A 27,607-nucleotide genomic window follows, 5' to 3' on the forward strand; every position below is an offset into this window, starting at 1 on the left:
TTCAACCACTGTGCACTATGTTAATAAACTAGATTAATTTCATTCTTGAACATCACTTCCCTCCATAACAGCGTTTGGATCAAATCTGACATTCTTAACGTTTAACAATACAGAACAAAATTGAATTATAAAATTGTTTATGTATTTATTTATTATGAATAATAATAATAATAATAATAATAATAATAATAATAATAATAATATATTATATTATAAATATAATATACAAGTATATAATCTTAAAAATGCATTATATAAAACAAAACTATTTAACAAAATAAAGTTCAATTGTAGTTCTAATCATATTTAATGTTTTTTTTTTTTTTTAACTTTCATCCCTCTTTGACATGTATACATGTATATATATTTGTATTTAAGAGACTTTTTTATAATAATGACTGTATATTATTAATATAGGCTACAAAGATTGTTTATATACTTATTTATATTTTCTGTTGGTGGTGTGCCTTGGGATTTATTTCAATGAAAAGATGTACTTTGGCTAAAAAAAAAAAAAAAATTAAAACACTGTTCTATAACATATTCAAGTGAAAGGCTACTCACAAAAAGAGAAAAGGGGAACATAATCCAATAGCAACGACTAATTAGATTTAAAATGTACTTTAATGACAGAGACCCTTCAGGAGGTTAGTTTCATAGATGCACATTAAAAATAATAATTAAACCCTATGTATTGCTCCTAATGTTTATGTATAGATGTGTGTTAGGTGTACCTGGGGCAGACTCACACACTCTCATTATTTGCGTTGTCAGAACATGCGCGCACGCAGCATCCTCTGCTAGGCATGCGTGCGGTGCGTGTTCACGTGTAACCGGTGCGCGGTGTCATCCTTGCACACGCAGTCGTTCGGTGGATGTCGCGCTTCTATCACGCGATGGCCCCGCCCCCTTCCCTCCCTCCCTCCCCTTACCCGGCGTCTCCTTTCCCACGCTCGCACGAGCACGAGCGGCCTGTCATTCATTTATTTATTTATTTTAACCCCTTTTCCTCCTCCGTCGTGTGGCTACAAGGCATGGACGCGGATGACGTAGCGCGCGAGTGGGCGCGTGGGCGTGGGGAGAGTTAAAAAAAAGTCACCGTGCACTGTGAGAGGAGGAAGAGGAGCGTTCAGGTCTGTTAGACACAGGGTGATAGACATGTCGGTGCTCTGAACGCCCTGCACCGGCCCATGGTAGTAAAGGCTCTGCGGGGTAAAGTTACCAAAGGAGGGGCTTGGTGCAGCTTTACGCACCGGTGGTGGGGAGGAGGTGCACGCGCTTCGACGCACAGACTCTCACAGATGTGAAAAGACATCAGAGATCAGAGGAGCACTTTCTCAACGCTGTGCCTTCATTCCAGGTGAGTTTGTCTGGATTTTTCTATGATTTTCAGTGAGTGACAGCGGGCCGAGCGTGCACCATTCAACAGTCTGTGCACTAAAGAGGCCCTTCTGCTTCTGCTGAGGTGTGGAACACATCATCATCATCATCCGGTATAAACGCTGCATGCTCCGCCATGCACAGAGCTGAGAGGATGCTGCAGCAGCTCCAGGCAGGCAGGCAGGCAGGCAGGCAGCAGCCCTGGGTGTGGTTGGAGCAGCACAACCATGGCCTGTTATCTCTGACAGATCATTAGAATATTTAACTCATCGTTTAAAAGCCATTTAAGGCCATGTCTGCTGTCTGCTGTTTTTTTTTTTTGTGGTCTGAGGCATATTTACAAGCATAGAGTCACTGATTATTGAATGTTTTTTCAGCAATCAAATATAGACTTTAACTTGACTCATATTCAGTCTTCACATCCCTCACACTTCACCCCAAGTGTATTCCAGTCTGCTCACTTTAACTTCATTTGTTTCTAATTCATTCATCATCTCATTCCTGAATCTGCTCCTGCAACAGTGACAAGCTACCACTATAGGCTAGGGCAGGGTTTCTCAAATGGGGGTATGTGTACCTCTAGGGTTACGCGATGGCACTACAGGGGGTACTAGAGAGAGAGAGAGAGAGAGAGAGAGAGAGAGAGAGAGAGAGAGAGATTTACAAATAAAGTGTCAGTCTTGGTCCCACCCCAGGCATAATATGACCGGAAATGATAAAAATGATAGAAATAAATCTATTCAGGAGCCACTAAATCAGTGTTTTTTAACCTTGGGGTTGGGACCCCATATGGGATCGCTTGAAATTTCTGAAGAATTAAAATAGATTTTTAATTTTTTTTATAATTTTTTTTTTTACTAAAATGCAGTAAAGCTCAAACATGATCATCAAAAACTAGTTTCAAAAAGAAATGTCTTTGGGGTCACCAGAAACTCTTTATCAAAATGGGGTCATGATCCAAAATAGTTTGGGAACCACTGAACTAAGTAGTGTTTCTTTCCCTTATTTACAAAATGAAATTCTTTAAAATGTGTGTTATCACTCATTCATTCCATCAATATGCTCTATTATAGAGCCTCTATAGTTGTTTAAATTAGGAATGTCCCAATACAACTTTTTCACTTCCGATATGATACCGATATTGCAGACTTGCGTATCGGCCGATACTGATATTGATCCGATACGATATCAGCACAAATCATACATACTTTTATTACTTATCTTGTAGTGATATTACTCAAGCAGAGAACAATAGTCAGCAACAGTATGTTACTTTGTTGGAGTGTGAACCACAGTCACTCATGGATAGAAGTGCTGGAGTGGAACGCTTATATCGGTGATTTTAGATGCAGTCCGATAAAATCCGATATTCGTTTTCTGGCTGATATCGGACCGATATCAATATCGGATCGGGACAACTCTAGTTTAAATAATTTTCTAAGCTAAATGTTGTAGACGGACAAAGGGTGTCCTTGGATTCAGAAATAGGAGAAAGGGGGTACTTGAACCAAAAAAAAGTGTGAGAACCACTGGGCTAGGGTGACCATATTGTGATTTCCAAAAAAGAGGTCACTTGGACCAAACCCAGCAGTGCAGCGTTTTCTCAAATCAACCTTGTAACGCCAAAATACAATAGTGCAGATAAATAAGTTGTTATTGTCCATAAGGTTTAAAAATCAATTTCTCTCTTTATAACAAAGATTTAAAAACAGTCTTAAATCAGTGGTGACTCAAGTCAGTCACCTTTATTATGATTACAACTTTGTCCTTGAAAAGTCTCAAATAAACCTTCTTAAAATCTCTCTATCAATGACAAACATCTTCTACGAGAAACTAAAATTGTAACAAAAAATCCTCAAGTCTTACAGAACATTAAATAATAATTAAATATTCACTTCAATAAATACATGTGACCTTAACTTCCTATATAGGATAGGTTTCTCTGAACCTTCATGGAGGTTTTATTATCCAGGAGGGTTTATACAGCTGACCTTTTTATGGTTAAATTCACTGGTATTTGGTCTCTTTCATCTTCAATGATTCCATCACGTGTGAGTAAAGTTACAGTAATGAACCATGCTGGCTGTAAAGAGCAACTATTTAGCTTTCAGGAACTGGTTCTCAGATAAAGCAAATATTAGCAGAGTTACGGTCTTTTAAATGAGCTTGTTCTCTGAGATGCGTTCAGGAAGCCTGGGAAACCTGGACATTTTCATCTATTTATAAAATTCCTGGACAAGACGTGAAAAGAGCACATGTATGGCTAAAATCGGATGTATGGTCACCCTACTATAGGCTCATCCTTATACACTCCCTTTGTACTTCATACAATCTAAGGATGTAAGAAAAAATCGATTCGGTGATATATTGCCATTTTTTTTTTTTTTACAGCGCGATTATCACATTGATCCCAGAAATGTCCAGATCGATTTTTTTAATCAGGTTTTTTAACGAAAAAAAAACATTTAATTATGCTGACATATACATAGCACGTAAACGCTGATCACTATGTGTCAGTGAACGCACCATCAGACCTTGTAAAACTACCTCACTCCTCAATGCATTTTAGCTGGAAGTTGATGGCACTTTATTTTCATAAAACATAGGCTGTGGTCAAAATGGCATAATGAGTATATACTATTATATACTATTAGGATGATGAGCGTTCCCACTGAAGTATACTTCCAAGTTCACCAAGATGCATTTGGAACCTACAACGACAAAAACCTGAAGCACACCGAGGTTAAATATCTCTGTTGTTTCTCCACCTTTGAAAGTTCTGAAAAGATTTTAAGTGACAATGTGTCCCAGTAGAATATCAACATGTGCTCTTTTGAGCCATAAACCTTGTGGAAACACATTTCATTTCAACATTTCGGAGATCTTCAGAAACCGTTTATTGTGCTACTGACAAAACTTCAGTTCATTTCAATTTAATTCAACTTTATTTATATAGCGTGAATTACAACATGAAGACAGCATGAAGAAGAGAAGAAGAGTAAAAAATCCCGACTTAAACCATTAAACCATACCTTCAACCATTTCTGACAAGAACGCCAGTTCTTTGCAGCATACAGATTCCACTTGGGTCAGCATTAATCCTGGTTGCCTGTGTTTACAAATGCAAGGAGCTCTTTTCCTCTTCTTCATCGCATCTACGAAACAGCAGAGTTAGAACTGTCGCCCCCTGTGGTCACAGATTGTTTTGGCTCTCGGATTTTGTTTATCAAATTTCAGTAAACAAAAGAGGTTTACGTCAACTTTTTTAACTTTTACTGATTTTTCCAAAGCAGCATGAGTTGTTATTTTGACTGAAAAAGTTGCTAAATGATCCCGAATGCTTCACCTCCTATAGAACTCAATGGACTAAAAGGGGCGATTGGCGTCATCAATGACGTCATTTCAACATTGCGGCACACGGGCTCTCAAACGGTAAAGTAGTCCCATTTTTAGCTAATAAGTTAGTTAATAAAACGAATATGGTGCAAAATAATGCGTTTTGTCAGGCATAGATCTTCTATTAAGAATATTTCATAGGTTTTAGGGCACATTTGTAAAAACAGTGGAGGATCCCTTGAAGAAACTAATCGAAGACAAGAAGAGATGCTTTTATTTTGAAAAGGTGGACGTTTGAGCTTTAGCTTGAAGTTGGTCCCAGGCCGTTTTACATTACGCTCGCAATGCATCATGGGGCGGTTGAGTATGACTAGTGTGCCCACCGTGCATACTTTAAAAATGTTCCTATATGGTATACATTTGGTATTTCTCGCGTACTCAATCTTTTCATACTATCTAATGTGAGCGTGCTACATACTCATTTTGACGTAGGAGTAGTACGTTAATATGACATTTATTACCATTTCATTCATCATTTAATGTCTGAATTGTTACCAAAGCAGCAAAAAGGCCACTATCCAATAATCCCCATCATCTCCCTTTGTACTTCATCCAAACCCCAAAAACACAACTTTATTTTAACCACATGCTCATCACACTCATCAAAGTATATGCATTGCTGCACATGCGGAGAATGAAACAATGCCCTCAGTGTCACACATGCTTTTCCACACATTCATATTCAAGCAATATGACTAGAAGACTAGAAGTTTCCAGTGCATGTGGAGCCGGATAGACTCAGCTTGTTTATCTTTTTTAGGTTGGCTGGTCATTGAGGTCAGTATACTTGTAGTCAGTGTGCAGGCGTTGTTTGTAGGTTATGTGTTGTAGTACTGTGAGGGCTAGCAGTCCCTCAGCAGCTTCTCAACACTGTTTCAAGTGTGTGTGTGTGTGTGTGTGTGTGTGTGTGTGTGTGTGTGTGTGTGTGTGTGTGTGTGTGTGTGTGTGTGTGTGTGTGTGTGTGTGTGTGTGTGTGTGTGTGTGTGTGTGTGTGTGTGTGTGTGTGTGTGTGTGTGTGTGTGTGTGTGTGTGTGTAAAGGTGATGTATAAAAGCTGTCTGGACAGACCTGCACCGACACTGCTGATGCTAATACATGATGACTGCACAGAGTTCTTGTCTATTGGTGTGTGTGCATGTGTGTGTGTGTGTTGCATATCATGTGCACTACCAACAAAAGCTAGTCTTAATCATTCGTGCCACACCCTCAATGTTGATTTTTGAGCTCAGCCAGAGAAGCGAGAAGTCTTTGTTTAAACTCCATGTTTCATGTTTCTTCTTCTTTTGTGTTGCTCATGAGTTAATGTGTGACTGAGGATGTGAGGACATACTTCAATGAGTGTGTAACAACCTCTTAAACACTGGAAAGACATGTATCAGCCTGGTGTGTGCGTCTGTGCGTCTGTGCGTCTGTGCGTGTGTGCGTGTGTCTGTGTCTGTGTGTGTGTGTGTGTGTGCGTGTGTGTGTGTTACTGAGGCATAGATTGTAGGTACAGAGTTTGAACCTCTAAACTAAACAACATCCTTCTAATAACGCAACAATTGAAGATTGATTAAACATTTATATTGTAGTTTTGTTTGATCAATGAATTGCTAGAGGAATTAAAAGGGATCCTCCACTGTTTTTGACAAAATGTGGCCTAAAACCTTTCAAATGTAGCTCTATGCCGAACAAAACATGTTGTTCTGCTCCATATTTGTTTTATTAACTTTTAAAAATTCGACTACAGTTTAAGAGCCTGTGTTCCACCATCTTGAAGTCACGTGACTAATGATGTCACACGGCCCCACTGCCTGTAAACATCCCATTTTTTCTAGAAGTCCTTTTGGGTGGGAATCCTGTCCGTGATTATTAAATCAAGTCAATAAAACGAATATGGTGCAAAATAATGAATATTCTTAGGCAGAGATCTTCTAATAGGGAAATTTTAAATGTTTTGAGGCCACATTCTGTATGATCTGAGTTTTCAGTACGTGTGAATATGTCCTTGAGTTGAATTTAAAAAATAGTAAATAAAATTATATATATATTTTAGGGATGCGCCGATTGCAATTTTCTGGCCGATCACCGATTTTTTCAAAAGCCTGACCTGCCAATTCAGATTTTTGTCTTATTTTATTGTAAAACATTGAACAATATCCACGAAACAATACAAGCTTGTTGTTTTAACTGCACATCAGGTAGTTATCTCAAACATAAATTAAAAGTTTATTGCTGTCCAAAATAGTAAATTATGTCACTTTATTTACTTTCACATTTTAAAAACAAACTAACCTTGTCCATCATGTTCCACTGCAGACCTGTTTTCAGTTCTTTGAGTATTTTGGTTTAACAAATAAAGAAAATCACAGGGTTTGGCGTAGATGATAAAATAATAATCTACAAGACAAACTAAAAAAACATCTTAAACGACCAATGAAGTGTCCTGAGTTTTAGGTTTCCTTGTAGAGCGAAAATAAATCTAAAAATAATCTGCAGCAGTTTACAAGATAAAAGGCTCTTTGCTCGCTAGCTTTAGCATTAGCTTGATTTCTAGCTTCAAATGGTGTCTTAAATGGTGAATGAGGTAGCGTTTTGTTTGCAGCTCCTCCAGGACTTTTTTTTCACATTACAGGAATTACAAATTGCGATCTTTTGCTCTCTTTTTTTGTGTACTACTGTGGACAGCTAAGCTAACCGTGCCTCTGTGCCTGTTGTTGTTGTTATCCCATGTAGCGGAGGCATGGAAACAAGTGACAAGTTTTATACTTTTATTTGATAGACTTTGCAATGTAATGAAGTCAAATTAATACATCCTTATTTTTTTTTTTAATTAGCATATAGTACATGCTACTGTAAGAATACTATTAGATAAGATATAAGAAGGATAGACTTTCTACCACCTCCTTCTGTGGCGCCCCCTGGATGAACAACACCATTAGCATTTGCCTGTACTGCCTATGCTACGGGCTAGCTCTGTTTATATTACTCACATGATAATGAAGATGATTTCACTTTTCTTAACCATGTGTCTTGAAGGTGCTCCTTCATTGATGAATTATTCAGTTCACACAAACTTCTTATTCCATGTGTGGCCTTGCATCAGCTCTTTGTTGATTAAAGAGAGTATCATGAAATACATGCTGTCAGTCTCATCAAAGACTTGACTCGTCGTCTTTGAATTCTTCCAGCAGAATTGAAGCTGGACAAGGTGTTTATGCTTGAAATGTATGATGATGTTTGACATCGATGTCCTGCACTGGTTTGGTTTTCCTTCAGTAAACATTACAGGTGCTTGTTAGCTTCTCATTGCCTCATTAAATGTTCCAGTTCCCCATTGAACATTCTTGGTTTTCCAGGGAACTATAAACATTTAGATTGAGCACCATCTTTAAAAACATGTGGCTCCAAGGTGCTTTGTGGGAGCTGAGGGTGGCTGATGGGATGGTGCTGGCAGTCGGATGGTTGATGGCGTCTGCTAAGAATCAGTGGACAACCTCACACATTCATACACTACTACAGTCGCGTTGACTCAATAATCCAACATAAAGGGTCTGGGATTATTGTAGTTGGCTAACAATCAGGACTAAAACGGTTCTTTGTATGGGTTCATTATAAAAAGATCAGTTTAACTTCACTCGTGGTTGCACCACTTGACATGTACACCCCTGCTTTCTGCTGAGCTGCCACTAGGAGGAAAATTAAAAAAAAAAAAAAAAGCCTTGATTATAGGTGTTACTGCTGTAGCATTAAGACATGACCAGCTACTTTCAGTAACCGCCCCCACCCCTCCGTCCCCGTACACACAGAATCAAAATCCATCACAACTGCTAGCTAACGAGCTAAACATGAGCGAGTCCGGCAGTGTGGACACTTATGCAACTGAGAGGTCATTTGAGGTGGAGGACTTTTTGCCCCCAGAGTCTCCTCCCAACAGTCACAACCACGGTGGTTGCACTACAGTTTGCAAGAAGACGGGTGTCAGGTTTTATGGGAGAGGTGGGGCCAACAGTTAAAGTGATGACACAGGGATTTCAAGAGCTTTCTGTTTTTTTTCACACATAATACTAGTTTCATGTACAGCTGTCACTTTTATAAGAGTTGCAGACTGCACCTTTAACATTTTTTTTCTAAATTGAATATTTTTTTAATAATTAAATAATAATCATGAAAGAGTCAGACTTTGCCTGACACTTGTCCCACATGATGATTTGACACTTTAAAAAACAGAATAAATGACAGATTCAGGAGTTCCCGAGAAGTCTAGAGACGAGAGCTGGGAATCATGGCCAGTTTTCTAATCAGGATTTGAATCGATTAATCATGATTCCATTTAGATTAATCAGGATTTGAATCTATTAATCATGATTCCATTTCAATTTGGTATTGATTGATTGATCTTTAAAATTTTACTTGGATATTAAAAAGATGGTTCCAAACTTCAGACTTAAGTTGGGGCGGCTTAGCCAGCACAGCTTCCTCTGCATCCGCCATGTTGGCACTGAATGCACAGGCGCTGTAGTCGTTGCTAACACCAACTTATAGTGAGAGACTACTGGGGTTAGGGTAAAAAAAAATTGATTCCAGCACCTATGAATCGATTTTGGAAAATTTAAAATAAATTGATTCAAGATCGATTAAATACATTTTTTTTACTCCGCTCTACTAGAGACCTCATCCTCGCTCAGAGGGGCAAAGTAGCAGTAGTTGTTTCTGCTGGAATGACTAGGTGTGTTGAAAAAAACAATTCGGTGATATATCGCGATATTAAGTGGCGCGATTCTCGGATTCAAAATGTATCCATATCGATTTTTTTATTTTTTTTACCTTTATTTAACCGGGAAAGTCTTTTCCACTGCAGAAGACATTGTAAGTGCACAAAGAAGTGCTCTGAAAGTTGGGCATGTTGACTAGCTTGTGTTTTTTTATAAAAATCTAAAAAGAAAATACTAACTTTCTGCATTGATTTGTTGTTCTAGGCATATACCTCAGTTAAGTTGCATTAAAGTCATGTTGCACTAAAGTGACAGTTGGTTTAAAAGCCACAGGCAGATTGTATGTTATTTTTTTATTTTAAGTTGTTGGCACATGGTATGTTAAAGCCAATGTTTTGAGTGTAAAATATGCCAATAAAATATATTTCATATATAATGTTCTCATGAAGGTGTACATTTTAACAGATTAGTTGTTTCTTAAGTCATATATTTAAAAAGAAATCACAAGAATCGCCTTATACTTTAATATTGGGATATATCGTATCGTATTGTATCGTGGCCTACTGTATGTATCCTGATACAAATCGTATCTCCAGATACCAGGCAATACACACCCCTAGGACTGACTGAGCTGGTCAGGCTCAGAGGATTGGTTGGTGATGGTAGCCAGTAGCCACCTCCTCAGTGAACAAGGAGGTAAACGTGTGTAGCGAGTGCAGTGGAGGGCTGAGTGGTTGGAGGAGAGTGTAGGGAGTTGAAGGCGTAAACAGATCTAGTTCTGATAAAAGGCTTCTTAGTGGACTGCAGGCAGGAAATGAAGGAAGCTAGTTTTTGTTGGTAGGAGGACAGGTCAGTGGGTTCTAGAGATTCATGACACTTCACCTTTTTTTTTTTTACCTAAAAAAATACAGTAGAACAAAAACCTTCAGATGTCACATCATTGACCCTTATCCCAATATGAGGCACAGAGCATCTCTATGTACATTGATGCCCCAACATCCAACGTTTTAACATTTCCAAGTTGTAGCTGTCCTAAAAGGGAATCACCCATCAGAATTATTAAATATTAAATTAACTTAACCATTGTATTTACTCAGTATACTTTTCTTGCCAAACCTGGGCCTCCTGCTGGCACAATGAGTATCATCCCCCCATCTTAAAGTGTGCAGACTATGTATGCTACGATCTATCTTTGTGTATTTCATGTTTCTAATGCATGTGCACGGTTTCCTTGAGTACGCTGGTTTCCTTCCTCAGTCCATAACATGTCTGTTAGGTTCATTGGAGTGTATTGTGTTTGTGTGTTTATCCAGTGAAGGACTGGCTTCCTGTTCAGACTACATTGATCACAAGTCCAATACGACTTTAGCTCAGGGGGCAAAAATGGCCTCCCGGTCACTGTGTGTCAGTGAACCACATCAGACCTTGTTAAATTACCTCACTCCTCTATGCATTTTAGCTGGAAGTTAATTTGTACTTCATTTTCATAAAACATACAGGGAACTTTTATAGATATATTGTGTTACTTTTTCTTTTTAGTATCAGAATCTGTTGTAGAAGCAAAAGTTGAACTTTTTTGAAAAACGTAATTTGACAGTTTGATAAACATACTACTTGTTTTTGATATTTGTACTTGAATTAAAGTTAGTTACCATTTACTTGCTCTCACAAGTTTAAAAAAAATGAAATAAATTGTGTTTCATTTTGTACTTGTAAAGGTGAAATGTGTAATTGATATTGCGATATATTGCGATATATCGCAATATATTGTGTTGTTTAGTATCGGCACATATCGGGATATATCATATCGTAGCTAGTGATAGACCAATACATCGGACGATTTTTGCGTTTTTTTATGTGTATCGGCATCGGCCTATGCGGGCTGCTGCGTTCGTCAATCCGCATTATTTACAGAGAGCAGAAATATTTTTACTTGTTCTTGTTCTACATCACCTGTTTTTAGTTTTGGTTAGATGTTTTTTACTTGGTGTCGTTCTACATCACCTTTGTTAATTTCAATAATTGTTCCTTTTTTAAAAATTGACCCGTACCATTTGTTCACATATTTGTGTAAATTGTATGATGTAAATTGAGGGAGCAAAAGTAGTATTGGCTCCAAATATTGGCTCAAGAAAATCAGCTGTCCGTATCGACATCGGCCCTAAAAAACCCATATCGGTCTATCCCTAATCGTAACATGCAAATTGTGAATCTTATTGTATCGTCAGATTCATGGCAATGCACATCCAAAAAAAAAACAACAAAACAACTACGTCAAACATATGAATCTTATTAAAAAGGTGTTATGAAGATCGATGCTTTCCCTGTAATTTTATTTGCTGACCAGATCAGAAGCTCTGATAGGCTAATTTGGCCTACGGGAAATTAGTTTTACCTCAAAACAGAAACAATGGTGATGGGTGAAAAGTAGGAAAACCTCAGTTTGTTGTTCTCTCATGTTAAACTTCTCGTCACTTTAGGAGCACAGAATCACTGACAATGTAGTTTTATAAAAATGTGATCCCAATTAATGGTAAATGGACTTGATTTTATATAGCGCTTTATCCCCACACTGAAGCAGTCTCAAAGCGCTTTACATAACAGCTCATTCACCCAATCACTCTCACATTCACACACCAGTGGGACAGGACTGCCATGCAGGGCGCTAGTCGACCACTGGGAGCAACTTAGGGTTCAGTGTCTTGCCCAAGGACACTTCGACACATAGTCAGGTACTGGGATCGAACCCCCAACCTCTCGATCAGAAGACGACCCACTACCACGAGCCACGGTCGCCCCAGTTAGAAGTCAGTATATCATTAGTTCATGTCTACATTTGCTGCTGATAGAGTTCCTTTAGTGGCAGAGTGAATGAGTGCCGGCTGTATCTGTCACTAATTGTTGACTTTAAGGCTGTGAGGATGAATGTCTGAGTGTGTTAATGATGGCTCTCTCTATCTCTCTCTGTGAATGGAGAGAGATTTCTTTCCACTTCTTTTATTTCCATTTCCTGACGTCATCGTCCACTGTGCTCCTCCCATCCTCACTGACTCTCACTCAGAGGTTGTCTATGTGTGTGTGGAAGGATTCCAAGCTTCGTTCTTTTCCCTCCAGCATTTCTGTCGCTCAGGCAAGCTTGAAAGATGGAACGAGATAGCAGCGTCCTGCGGATTCCTGTGCGTACACTATTCTGTTAGTATCCTCCACGAGAAGCATCGCTCCCATCATTCTTTGCTTTGAGAGGAAGTGAGTTATAGAGGGCAAGGGTTGCCTTGGTAACCATATCTAGATGGATGTTGTCTAATGTAGTGCTGTAAAATAGATTTGGATCTGCTTTGGCTCCCTCGTCACTGCATTATTTATGTAATAGTCAGCAGAAAGACTGGAAGCTAATGTTACTGGGTTACATTTTACTCCACATAGAGATTACAGGAGGAGTGTACACCTTCAGCTCAGTCAACGTGACAGTGAGGAAGACTCATATATATGAAGGTAAGACAAAAAACTTACCAAAATTGTCAAGGTTCTCTAAAAGGCTTTGTGTATATATATGTATATATATATTGGATAGTTCACCCACTAATAGGGAACGTGAGTTGGGATTAGAGACTGGTTAGTTTTACCCTACTGATGATGTGTTGTTGCAATAGTAGGCTTTGTAATTAATTTATACATATTCTAATTTTGGTCCTGAAGCCAGTCATTTGGTCGAGTTTGGGCTGCAAACGCCTCTTTTTTGTACTCATACCAGAGCTGTTAGCGCTAGTAGCTCCAGTGGTTTCTGTGGTTTCTGTGCTCGCTCCGACATGCTGGGCATTGAGATGGTACCGGAGGGTTGAATTGTTTCGGTGGTATGCAGACTGTTTTTTGGTCAGTTTGCACAGAACCATGCTTTTATCAAGGCTACCGTCAGGTTGTTTCTTGAAATAAAAAAGTCCTTCCATTGGCGTTATCAGCGCGCTTTTTTCCGAGTCCTCCATTTTGGTAGCCTTTAGCCGAGCTCTGACATCACGTGTGCATCAGTGTAAGCGGCGTACCGGAAAGAACGTGCAATGACAAACAGTTCTGCGATGTTTATGAAGCAAACTGTGATGAAATGCATTACAATTTTGTAACGCGTTATTTGTTTGCCATTAATTAATCGCAATTAACGCGTTAAAGTCCCACCCCTAATATATATACATATATGTGTATGATACTCCACTCTACATTGAAGCAATAAGCCCTTCAATCCATCCATCATTGACTCACTCTATGATGTAATAAAATTATTACACTATTAGGGAAAAATGTTTTTCCTGCCCCACAAAAACTTTTTAAGTTTTGTGCTCAGCATTTTGTTACATTATTGTTCAGTTGTAACATTTCAGGTTTTATTACATTTTTTTAATAACAATTGGGATTTGTTACATTGTGGGTTGTTGTTACATATCAGGCTCTAACAGAGGGGTATTTGATCAAAGCCAGCTCAGGGTTAAGTCCAGGTTTAACCTGAGAGTCTGGCTCTGTTAAGCCGGGTTCTAACTGGAACAGTGGTTTCATCAACAAGAAAACACCTTGGTTACCATAGTAACACAGTCCGTGGGTCAAAGCTGCTCCCGACCAGGTTTAAGCAGCAGGCTTGGCTTAAGCTGCAGACGCACTCTCATGAAACCACGTCATCATTATTGAATAAGTCATTTAGTGATGCTTTAAAACACTCAATAAAGATCTACAAAAGGAAAAAGGAATCAAAAAGACTTCTGCTGTACTTTTTTTTTTTTTTAAATATTGCTTTAACACGGTATTGTAAAAGGAAATTTAACAGAATATCATGGTAATTTTTTTATTTTGATTTTAAAATGATACAAATTACGATAGAATCATTGCCTTATTATGTTTTTAATGTGTACCATAATTTTTAATTAGATGATCACAGTCTCCATGTGACCTCCAACGGCGCATACAGCACCACTGAGCTGCTCCCTCTGTTCATTTAAATTTAATGTTTAGTGCTGAGTTCAACAAACTATTCATCAAACACTCACAAGTCTCATAAATTACAGATTATTTAATTGTGAGTTACATTATCGTCTTTAATTTATTAAACGCTGTCAGGTGTTAAAAAAAAAACTCACTGGATCAGTGTGTGATCACGAACTTCAGTTGTTTTCTGTTATAATAAAATAATAAAAAATAACACCAACTTTAACCCTTCACTACTTTTAAAATGTGTTTGTCCTTTATTTTCACTGCTCAGTAACAGATGATGTCACATCCTGTTGGTCTCGGCATTGGTTTTTATTGGCTGTTAATCAGTAAAAGCTTTCACATCTTTAATCATTAAATCTGTGATCGATCTTGTGGGTCTTATGAAGACTTTCGTTTAATCTAAACACTGTCAGCTGATTGGCTGAGCTGGGGAGCTCCAAGCTGAGAAGAGTTTGATGGAATGGTAAAATCAAGCATGGTCACGGACAGCTTGGCTAAACCAGGTTTAAACCGTAAGCCTGGCTCTATTAAGAGCACTTTAATGAAACACTTCCATGGTGCACTGGAGAAAAAGTTTGGGATTACTATAGACAACATTTACAAGCTTCTAGTAAGGGTTAAGAAACTCAGTTTAGGGGCCACAAATTACACAGTTTAATCTCATTTGAGCTGGAATGAGATTGAACTGTATAATTGTAATTATAGCAGTGCTGGGTTTCAAGAGCTTCTCAACATATGTTCTAATTATGGTGTCAAATTTGATGACTGAAAATATTCCTTTATTTTTCTTGAAAATATTGTACTATTTTCCTTTTATTTTTCATTGTCAAAAGAATCCCTTGATAAACTATTCAAAACAATGCAATTTAACTAAAAATAAATCTTGAATGAAATAAATAAAGGAATAAAACAAATGAAGAAGAAGCCTATTAATTAAAATTCTGGTTCTATAGTAAACAATGCAAAACTGCATAAGAGTTCCTTTTCTTTTTAAAAGTGAAACTGAAAATGTATTTTGTGCCTTAACAATTGGACTTTTAAAAAAAACAAAAAAACAGTAATTTTACTGTATTTACATCTGATATTTATTTGAACCAGCAGAGGGCGCTGGTAACCCAGTAGTCGGTTGGCATGCAGAAATTCTTGCAGTGAAGAAGAGATGCTATGCGCTAGCAGTAATTTACAGATATTTGCGTAATATTACAGATATTCTTTCGGTGCTAAAGGGGTAAGGAATAATTTATGAACATGTTTAAGAGTAGAAGGCGGCCAGAAAGAAAGTAGTAGCAGATTCCGCCCGCCGCCTATATTTCTGGACAAGAGAAGGACAAATATATAGCGCCTTCTGCTGTTTAAAAAGTACTGCGATTAAATTTTCGGAGAATCGATATGAACCGTGATACCTATGAATCGATTTTTAACTGCCTTACAATTAATTGTTACATCCCTAATTATAACGCTAAGAAGAGTTCTGTTATCATTTGCAGAGTAAAAGAAGGGGATAAGGACCTCACTTTCCCACCCTTTTACCTGTCAGGACAAGTGCTTCCTGCTTGCTCTCAAACTCAGTATCTGGGACACATCATCACTGATGATATGACAGATGGTGAAGATTTGAATAGACAGCGTCGTATTTTATATATGCAGGCAAATTTGTTGAGAGGGTGAAAGTGGGTCTCTTCAGGGCTTACTGTACCCCTTTTTATACTGCGCCCTTATGGATTAAATTTAAGAAAGCCAGCATCTGCAAACTTCAGGTTGCGTATAATGATTGTCTGCGTATCTTTTTTGGTAAACCAAGATGGAATAGTGCAAGTGAACTCTTTTGTAAAGTACAAGTCATCACTTTTCATGCTCTTTTGAGACGATTGATGTTCAAGTTTATGTCGATTTAAACTTCTTGTAATGCCATTGTGATGATGTTGATTAACCCTGTCCTCAGTGCTGTAAGATACCAGTCTGCTATGTGGAAACACTGGTCTTTTTTAAATATCGTATGTTAATTTTTTTTGTTTTTGTTTGTTTTTTGGATGGACCTGAGTCTAAATAAAAAGATTGATTGATTGATATACAGAAAAATTGACAGAACATTTACTGTAAAGACAAACAAGCCCTTTGTTCTTTTCTGTTAATGCTCAGATTGGTTATTATTCTAAATAATGATCATTTGTCCATCTCTGGCCTCGAGTATTGTGCAGTGTTAATGTAATCAGTTGTTAATCAATTTTTAACACAAACTCATTATTTTTTATCCTCTCAACAGAAACTGGCAGTAAGCAGCTATGTAGCCTCTGCAGGGCGGTGATGATGCTGATGACGATGATGATGATGGTGATGATGATGGTAGTGATGGAGGGCGTCGCCGAGAGGAGAAGGAAAAGTGACTGACTTGCCCTCATACTTCAACACTGCCGGCACTCTATGCCCGTCCTTATTGGACGGCTCGAGTGCTATGTCATCGACCACGCCCCCATCGGCCCAACCCACCAAAAAGGGAAGGAAGCCTGACAAATCAGAGGCCATGGCTGAACCAGTGCAGAGCACCAATGAGGAGCTCAGGACCAAACTGATGGACGCTCAGATCGAACTGCAGCAGGAGCGTGGAAAGGTGAGGAAGAGGAGGAGTTCAATTATTTACTGTATATAGCGTCAAATACAACAAAATCATCTCACAACAAATATAATTAATGAAACAAGCCAACATTTCTAGATGAACGAACCAAGAGAGTGAGAGAGACTCAGGCCCCACTCATCACATGTCAATGACTACTAAAAATCCCAAATATTACATTTGAGAGGAATTTGAACATTTTAATTAAAAATAGGAATAGTTGGGAAAAATACAACTGTAATGATTATGTTTTTAAATGTAAAAATTCATTAATTTATTTAACCATTTACTTAACTCATTCAAATATTCTTTGAACATCTGTCTCTAGCTGTGATTCCATTACAGTTTTTCCACAAAAAAGGCAATATTTAAAAAAAATTTGGACAAAGTGTAAATGCGAAACATGTCCGGAGATCAAAGTAAATTTCTGAATAAATGAAATGTATTATTAAAAAAGAACTTGCTGGAATTAATACACGGAATAAGACACATAATTTTTTATTGTTCTAGATCAGTGTTTCCCAAACTTTTCACAGTCCTGTACCCCTTGTGACATTTAACCTGAATCCATGTACCCCCTACTCCTGCACACTTAAAACACATAATATTGTAATGTAATATACATATATGATTATAATATATAATCAGGATAACTAGAATATTTGCATTTCCTGAAGAAAATGCAAGCGAGGATGCAGGTGCTGGCCCGCGTCGTACTGCATTAGCATTATTGGCATCAGCCTAGCAATAGAAATAACCTAGCAATAGCATTAACCTAGCCTCAACCTTTACATTAGCACAGCAATAGCATTAATCTAGATTTAACATTAGCCTAGCAATAGCAATAGCATTAGCCTAGCATTCGCATTAACCTAGCATTAATCTGGCAATAGAAATGACCTAGCAATAACATTAACCTAGCATTAACATAGTGTAGCGACCCTGCAGGACTTTGGGGGGGATTGATGGGAAGTTGTGGGGGAAGGAGTTGCCCTAGTTGTCGGGCCGCAAACGCTACAATAGCAATAGAATTAGCCTAGCTTTAGCATTAATCTAGAATTAACATTGAACTAGCGTTAGCTTTAACCTAGCATTAGCATTAACTTAGCATGAACCTATTAATAACAATAACCTAGCATTAACCTAGCGTTAATATTGACCTAGTGTTAGCTTTAACACAGCATTATCATTAGCTTAGTAATATCATTAGCCTAGTATTCATATTAACCTAGCATTAACTGAGCAATAACAATAACCTAGCAATAACATTAACATAGCAATAGAATTAGCCATGCATTAGCATTAACCTAGAATTAACATTGACCTAGCGTTAGCTTCAACCTAGTGTTAGCATTAGCCTAGCATTAGCATTAACCTAGCATTAGCATTAACCTAGCATTAGCATTATCCGAGCATTAACATTCACCTAGTATTAACATTAGCCTAGCAATAGCATTAACCTAGCATTAACATTAACTGCTCTATATATATTCTAGTTTCCAATGTTATTGTTTTTAATTTTCATTCACGTACCCCCTATGGCAATTTGGGAATTGCCATAGGGGGTCCCCACTTTGGGAACCTAGGTTCTAGATATTTTTTAACAGTTTGTTAGTGGGATTTGGGAATTCCACTTTATGTATTATTCCTAATAATCTCTTTTGTAATTTGGTTTTCTTAAACCATTTTTCAAATTTTGTTGATTTTGTTTTCTAATAATGAAATTAAATGATTAATATCTTGTCCAGATGAACGTTGTCTATAGTGTGTTCCAGTGTTGAGTGGGATTTTGATGATCAGTGCCTTCTTCCAGGTGTGTAAGCTCCGTGAACGTGTCCAGGAGCAGCGTCAGGCCCGGGAGCTGGAGCAGCACAAACATGCAGTAGCTCTCACGGACCTGCGTGCCAAACTCCACGAGGAAAAGATTCGTGAGATCACTACCATCCGCGAAGCGCTGGCCCGGCAACACGAGTCCGAGCTGAGCCGGGCCATAAAGATCCGGGACACCGAGGTGCAGAGGCTGCAGGGGCTGGTGTACGCTCTGAGGGACGGAGCAGCAGATAAGCTGAAGAACGCTCTGCTGGGAGAAGCTCGAGAGGAGGCCAGGAGAGCCTTCGATGGGGAGAGGATCAAATTGCAGCAGGAGGTGAGCTTTGTGTTGCCACATGCGTCCCCCAAAGTAAATGTATAAAATGACACAAAAATAAACAAAACAAAAGCAAGAATACATAAAAGAAACAAAGAATTACAACATTGCAGAAAAATACAGTAAGAGACAAGAAAAAACACAGAAAATAACACAAAAACCTAGTACAAAAATAAACAAACTGACAACAAAAATACTCAAAATGACTCCAAATAACACAAAAAAGGCAACAAAAATACACAAAATGACTCAAAAAAAATATACAAAATTACAGAAAAAAGTATGCACAAAGACAAGAAAAACACAAAAAAATGACGCCGCAAACCCACAATACTAACAAACAAGAATAACAACAACAGAAATACACAAAAATTACTCCAAAAAATGCAAAATGACAACATAAATACACAATATTATTCCCCACTCGTCACGTCACTGAAGCAATAAAGTGATGAAGCGACGTGTGACTAATTACGGGTGATTTAAGCCACTATAGTCACTGAAGACTGAACGCACCTTTAGAACAGGCTCATATTCCTCAAACACCAGCTTATTTCACACATCAGGGTGAATAAATCACTCTCTTCTGGGTGCTTGCCATGGCAGCTCGAGTAATCTCTGATCCATTAATGATGGCTTTTTATCGCGCGCGTGCACGAAAGTAAGGTTTACATACTCAGGGCTGATTAACCCACTTCATACCAGCTGTAATGGAATCTGATACCCAGAGTTTTCCATCGCTGGGTATGTTGACCCAGAGTTTATGGATAGACTCAGAGTTTGTTAACCCTCCTTTATGGAATACCCCTCTGCTCTAAGGTGTTGGTTACTTATGTTCAGGGTGCATGTGCTGCATCCTGTAACAGGAATACAGTTGTGGAAACAAGAGTTTATAGAGTCAGGACTGAGTTATTGTTTGACTAGTTGACTTATATGCTGTCTGCTTTCACAATGGTGTACAAATACTCTCTTTGAATGCATTGTTTTCCCTTCCGTTGCTTTTCTCCTGTGTATAATGTTGATACATGTGTTGTTGTTTTTCAGATCCAGGAGCAGAAACTGGGCAGGAAGCAGGCAGACGAGGCATTGACCAATGCTCTACAGGCTGATAAGGCAAAAGCAGCCGATCTCAGAACAGCCTACCAGCAGCACCAAGATGAGGTGCATCGCATCAAACGGGACTGTGAGAGGGATATCCGTAGACTGGTTAGTACACACACTATGACCTCACACTGACAGACAACAGCAGACCAAATAGTTTACAGACAGTGGGCGGCTGCAGTAATTTACAATAAAACATGTTTTTTTTGTTTTGTTTTTTAATAATTAAAATGAATGATGGTCAAGAGCAAATATTAAACCATCAACTTACTTAGTAATTACTGTAATAAATATACATAATATTAGTGTGATTACAATGTTCACCTACACATAGTTTTTCTTAATAATCTGAGGTTGAATTATCATGAGCGTCATTTAATCAGACAGACCTGCTGGAGACGATCAATCCTAAAATAGCCCCAAAAAAGAAAGATGTAAAAGTCTGAAGTTTGTTTTGTTCTCGGCGGTAAACACTCCTTTTATTGACATTATTGGAAAAATAATGTGTGCATTGTATTGTGGGTTGTGGAGTCCTGTAGACGGATGCAGAGTGTGGTTTTACTTCATTTTTACTGTGATTTCTTGTGTTTCTTCACCAGAAACAATAAGATATGATGAGATAAGATAACCTTTATTTGTCCCACAAAGGGAAATTTTGCAGTGTTGTAGCAGCAGAGGATCACAGCATAATAAAAATGGAAAATATGTACACATGGGCCTGTAAACGTACCAAATGTTTGAGATAATGTCAATCAACGTAGTTTTTACACTGGAGATCAGAACACACTTTCGAGCTGCAAATTTATCATTTTACATCCTTTTTTTGAGCAAATACCCTTTGAATAATTGATCTATAAAGCCTACACTATGGATTTATCTGGTATAAAAATGTGTTTCCAAACGTTTTAATAAACAGTTGTTATTGTATTTAAATCATTGTGATGACACACATCTCAGTCAATGCTGATTAGAGGTTAATGGAGAAAATACTGTTTTATGTGATAAACTGTAAGTTTAGAATAAATTGGACTCAGATTAGTGATCATTAAAATGTCCAATAAAATCCGTAACATGTTTAAAAAAATTTTTTTAAGTATAAAGGAATAAAACATAAGTGACATATTTTGCTCATATGACATTACTCCAGAAAACATTCATATATATAGATGAGTGTTTATTGGGTAATACATTGAAGACATTTTACCTTTTAACTCCAGCTTTTCTCACTGTTGTGAGATAATCGCTGTTTTTTTCTGTCATGTGTTATGTTTGTCCGCACAAATAAAAGCACTGAGTCATCCAGAAGTCATTAACACCATCACAGACGTCAGTTCTACAGGAAGAATGTTTGAGACTGAAGGTCGAACAGAGGATGGATGGAAAGCAGGAAGAGAAGGAAATACCAACGATAGAAAACTAAATACAGAGGAAAAGGGAAATACCAGCAGGAACAATCGTCTGAGAAACAACAACAAAGCACAATTAATTATTTCATGCCAAGGAAAACTTTTGACTCGATATACAACAATCTAACACAGTCTTAGCCGTAACAGTCTGTTTTCTTTTTTTGTCAAGGCTTTTTTATCCCCCGCCACAAAGTGTGGAAGCGTGGTATAGGTTTGAGCTCCGTCCGGCCGTCCGAGTTAAAGGAGACAGCTTTTCTCAGAACCCGTTTAAGATACGATAACCAAGTTTGTGGCTTCAGCGTATCAATACCTTGATGGAGTTCGAAAATGAGAAGCGTGCAATTATTTTTTCCGGTGTTATTGCTCTTGTGCCATTTTTTTTACTGTATTCGAGGCATCTTCAAAGGGGACAGCTTTTCTGAGAAACCATTTAAGAAAGTTAGTAATTTTATATTCTGATGTGATAATATTTTCTTATGTACACGTCTAACTTCTTAGATTTAGGGCATTTAGGGAAAGGTTGTGAGTTATAATGACAACCAATCTGATGAGAGATGTTGATGACTTTTACTACTTACAATATTAGAATTTCACTATTTTTAATTTATTTTATCAATCCCTATAATGTAATAATGTTTTTATCCAGTGCAATAATGCATATATATTAATTTAAAACTCCTCTATTATTATTATTATTATTATTATTATTATTATTATTATTATTCAGTGTTTGTTTTCTAATTCACTGTTAAATTTTACTTTGTTAGAAATCTATTTTTTATTTTTTTCATCATTTCATTAATCTCTGATTTAATGGGTTTTTTTTCTTATTCAGTTCAATAATGCAAATGTATATTGATTTAAAACTCATTATTATTACTCATTATTATTATTAGTATCCATCCGTCCCTCCATCCATTTTTTGACCAGCTTGTTCCTGTTTTCAGGGTCGTGGGGGTCTGCTGCTCTCGAGCTTATTATACATGTTCTTGTCTCATTCACTCTCCTTCGTCTGCTGTAGATGGATGAGTTGAAGTCTAAGGACCGGGTGGTGTGTGCTCTGGAGCGGGAGCTGGGACTGCAGGCCGGCTATGCCCAGAAGCTGCAGCTCCAGAAGGAGGCCCTGGACGAGCAGCTGGGTCAGGTACGAGAGGCCGAGAAACACAACCATGGAAGTCCCAAGAGAGAGGCTGTGCCTGGGCTGGGGGAGAACCACGAGCTGCTCAACTACCAGGTATGCTCACACACACACACACACACACACACACACACACACACACACACACACACACACACACACACACACACACACACACACACACACACACACACACACACACACACACACACACACACACACACACACACACACACACACACACACACACACACACACACACACACACACACAGTCACTCAATGCTTCGCAATGTATCACCTAAAGTATTGGGACGCGGATCTTGGCCTTCAATGACAATCATTATATTTCACAATGAAATTCCAACTGTAATTGAAAACATTATTCAATGTTTAGGAAATAGTTTGGGGAAACTCACACACTTTAATCTAATGATGATGATGATTATTATTATTATTAATAAGCTGTCTCATCTCTAATTTATCTCAAAATCAAACCATGGGTAATGCTTTAGGACCTTGTATTAGCACGCCAAGACTGAAAGCATGGAAAATGTTAAAAATCCTTAAAATATATTTGATTAAAGGTTTATGAACATTGAACTTGATCATTTGGAGTACATGTGTCAAACACAAGGCCTGGGGGCCAAATCTGGCCCTTTAGAACATCCAATTCGACCCTATAGAGAAATTAAAATGGCAGAAAAACAGGAGTTATCACCTGACTGCATTTTATATCTCAATTAGTTCAATGAAATCCTAATTTTCCAAAATTTCTTAAATTTTTTCTTTAATTATTTAACAGAATTTCCCTAAATTAATGAGAAATTGATCACAAAATTATTAAGGGACTGTTCTACGAAGCTAGATAGTTATATCCTGGCCTTATCTCTGTTTGCTTTATCTAACCAAACATTCTCTGTCAGAGAGAAGCTGTACTACAAATCATGATATCAACTCGCTAAGTTAAACGAGTTGATTTCAGCCTGGCTACATGTGCGCTCTAGTGACAGAAGTGGAGATGATTACAGCGTCAGACCAATTATAGACACACCGTAGAGCAATTTACGTTACAATTGAGGAATACTTCTTTAAAAATACGAAGAATTAAAATCCATAATTCATACAAAAAACTAAACTGTTGCTGCAGTAAAAGCAGAAAATAATTAATGCAGGAATTGATGAGTGTTAATACTTAAATTAGTGAGATTATTAACGGAGAATAAACAGACAATCAGTTTCACTTTTACTTTTATTTTGTCCTTGGCTCAGATGCTGCGTTCATACAGCTCAGCCTACATCATAAGGTGGAATATATTTATATTTTATAATATCTTACAGGCTCTCAGAGTCACCACAAAATACATGAATTAATGAATGTATCAGTCTGAAAGTGCCCGATGCACGCAGGCTTTATCAGCTGACTAATGTAAGTCAGTTCATCAGATATACAGTTTACTGTATATATATTTCCTATAGGATGTCATGGGTAAATGAAAACATTGCATCGATGTCTAAATATTCTCTCTCCTGTCGGATCCACACAGTGACGTGCTCACACAATGATCCTCCTTTTATTTGTCAGGTCATTTTCCAAGAGAACTGATTGGTCAGGAGGCGGAGCTTTGGTACTCGCTCAGATCTTATCCAGAACAAAACCTGGTCCCGACCAGGTCAGGCATTCAGCCTAAGTTACCATGGTGATTTAGCCCGGTAAGACGTTATCCAGCTTCGTAGGACAGGGCACACCGATTAAATCCCGGATGTTGGCGCGATAGGAGGAAATCCAGCTTCGTAGTACAGTGTATGTAATGTGTCACTTATTGCTTGGATACTGTCGTTGACTCGTTCCCTTAGATACTTTAACTATCATTTATATGTAGAAGTTCAAACTAGTGCACATTAATGTTGAAATTTCTTGTTTTCCCGCTGAAAATCTGCGGTGGGAAATTTGTCCCCCTGATTTAGAATATATCAGTAGTGCAACATTAAAAAAATAATTTTCTATAAAGCCTTTAACATTTATCCTGAAGCAAAGAAATTAAAAGTAAACTTTAAAATTATTTAACCCTAAATATTTGATTAGCAGGTAAACACTGAGAAATGACCATAACCTTTAACACATTTCTGCCAAATTCCCACCTATTGTTCATGGTGTATATGGACTAAGATGCATCAATAAATCCTTATGAAAATAAATACACATCATTTCCCCTTTTTTCGTTTTTGCCACTGTTGGGTCCTGGCCCACGAGTTGAAAACCTCTGGCTAAAGTCAGGGCTGAGCCACTGCTTTGTACGCCAATTCTTCCTCTCATCCCATCCCATCACCTCCTCCTTCTTTCATCCATCACGTACCTGCATGTCCACCCTTCTTCAGTTTGTACCGTCCTCCCCTTCCTCTCCTCTCCCCCCGGCTACGCAGGAGGCCGAGGAGCGAGACTCCCGCAGGTTCCAGCTGAAGATCGCAGCCCTTCACTCAGTGATCAGGAAACTGGAGGACAGGAACGCTCTTTTGGCCGACGAAAGGAACGAACTAGTAAGAACAACACAGGAAACACAATTTAAATACACCATAAAAAGTTTGATCTCTGTTTGGCCAGGTAAAAAAATAAAAAGATTAAAAAATTAAGCATAATCTAAACATTGAGGCTCTAAAGTGATTTATTTGCTTGATAAGTACAAATTTCATATTCAGTGAATGCCTTTTTATACAATAACAAATCTGCCTCAGTTGTTCACTAATGGGTCATTTCTTTCATTCCAACACATTTTCAGCACGTCCCATGCACTATAGTCTAAAAAAATTTTTTAACATTTGTTCCTTAATAATTCAATAGTCACACTGTTAAATGTTTAGTTTGATCAGATTAATACTTTTTGAGTTACGGACAATTTTTTAGTGGGGGGGGTATGTGTCGATTTTTGTGCATCCTTATTTTTCTTCCATTTTCAGCTTTCAATATCTCTAAAAGTACACCACATAGGAAACTGAACTTTGGTATAGTAATACAGCTCCACCTACATCCTATCAGGCCATCATAAAATAAAATGCAGCAAGTTTCTTTTCACTGAAACTACTGTGTAGAAGTCAAAGCAACCACGACAACATAATGACGTCATTGTAACAACTGTGAGTGAGAACATTAAGGATAAATCAGATGAGTTACTGACAATACACAAAAATAAGAAAAAATAATTTATCCTATTGTCAGTTTAAACACTGATCAGAACAGATTATATGAAAATAAAATGCCTGTGCATACATAAATATTGCAGGCATTACACATCATAAAATCAAGTGCATCAAATAACCATTGCTAAACATTGAAAGTATTGTAACTACTGAAATATTGCACAAATACACAAAAATATTGATTCAATATAGATATTATTATTTTTTTAAATAGATTTTTTAAATAAAAAAATTGATTTAAAATTGGCACCCAAAAAATAGCGATATATCGTGAAATCGTTTTTTCCACACCCCTAGTATTGAGGAACAATTTTTGGTGCATGGGATGTTCTGAAAATGTGTTGAAATGACATAAAATGACCCTAATATCATATTTCAATTGCTACTATGATGCAGAACATTCAGTCTCAGATATTATCAACTGTACGAGATCTAACTTTTCTGATTGGCTGTACTGTAAGGTTAAATTAGGTTTAAACTCAGTGATTCTGCTGATGGTGAGAGTGGACGTTTGTCTGCAGGTGAAGCGTGTGCGAGAGGCTGAAAGTCAGATGAAGCCTTTGTTTGAGAAAAACAAGCGTCTGTCGAAGAAGAACGATGATCTCCTGCAAACGCTGCAGCGAATGGAGGAGAAGCTGAAGAACCTGAGCCGAGAGAACGCTGAAATGGTGCCTTTCATTCGTGCCTTTTACTATCAGACAGAGAACGTTAAGGGTGGGCGGAGCCTGCTTTAGTCGTTTGTGTTCAATATTGGCTCCTCTTTCTGTTTTTCCCCATAGAAGGAGAAGGTTTCCTCCTCTCGGCAGCAGCAGTGCATTCAAACGCCGCTGAAACGACCAAGCTCGCTGACAGATCTTAGCCACGCCCACGAGGAGCAGGAGGCGGAGTTTCTGAAGCTGCATATTGCTGAACAACAAGGCATCATTGAGGAGCTCACGCAGGTCAGGATGTCCCTCCCAGTGCCAGGTTCATTTAAAGTTAAATTCTTAGGGCTGATAGGATACAGACATTAAGGTTTTAAAAAGCCGATATCACATGTATCGATGGATTACAGATTGTATATCAGTCACTATATGAAATAAGAGCATTGATCTACACAAAATATATATATATATATATCAGAAAAGTAAAAAAAAAGTAAAGAAAAACAACTAATCTAACTAATCTTTAGTGAAATGATCATGTACAATATCTGTAAATCTGCATAATTATTTACTAATGCCAAATAAAATGTGACACAGACAACTACTGTATATTACTCATGAAATATTTATTAATGAAATATTTCCCAAAAAAAAAAAATTAGGTATAAAGTTTGCCTCTGCAATATGAAATGAGTGCATAAAAAGTAGTAAATTAAAAATAATTATTTTTGTGTAGTTGTATATTGCAATATGTATGATTGTCACAAAATCCCACGGCACACCCGGACTTGCCTCACCGCACACCAAAGTGCCACGGCACACCGTTTGGAAACCACTGCTGTAAACAATGAGCTTGTGACTTCTCCCATTGTTGTCTTATTTTAAAGATTACTGCTGATTCTAAGGTTGGGAACCTCTGATATACAG

At 37.8% G+C, this 27,607-nt stretch overlaps 1 protein-coding gene across 4 annotated transcripts in view; it reads left to right on the top strand.

The window, feature by feature from the left end:
- Positions 1 to 938: 938 nt before the first annotated feature.
- Positions 939 to 27,607, top strand: part of jakmip1 (janus kinase and microtubule interacting protein 1) — a 46,328-nt gene continuing 19,659 nt past the window's right edge. For 2 of the 4 annotated variants that reach the window (XM_028458870.1, XM_028458873.1), the window contains exons 1-8: positions 939 to 1,360; positions 16,704 to 17,048; positions 18,865 to 19,197; positions 20,242 to 20,403; positions 22,726 to 22,938; positions 25,266 to 25,379; positions 26,558 to 26,704; positions 26,816 to 26,977. In XM_028458870.1, coding sequence (XP_028314671.1) covers positions 16,893 to 17,048; positions 18,865 to 19,197; positions 20,242 to 20,403; positions 22,726 to 22,938; positions 25,266 to 25,379; positions 26,558 to 26,704; positions 26,816 to 26,977 — 1,287 coding nt within the window. In that variant the 5' untranslated portion in view covers positions 939 to 1,360; positions 16,704 to 16,892. Of the gene's footprint in view, positions 1,361 to 12,589; positions 12,962 to 16,703; positions 17,049 to 18,864; positions 19,198 to 20,241; positions 20,404 to 22,725; positions 22,939 to 25,265; positions 25,380 to 26,557; positions 26,705 to 26,815; positions 26,978 to 27,607 lie in introns of those variants that run through there. The other 2 variants (XM_028458872.1, XM_028458871.1) reach the window with 2 other exon arrangements.

This window comes from Gouania willdenowi, chromosome 10 (genome assembly GCF_900634775.1).
Source record: "Gouania willdenowi chromosome 10, fGouWil2.1, whole genome shotgun sequence".
Classification (NCBI taxonomy): Eukaryota; Metazoa; Chordata; class Actinopteri; order Blenniiformes; family Gobiesocidae; genus Gouania; species Gouania willdenowi.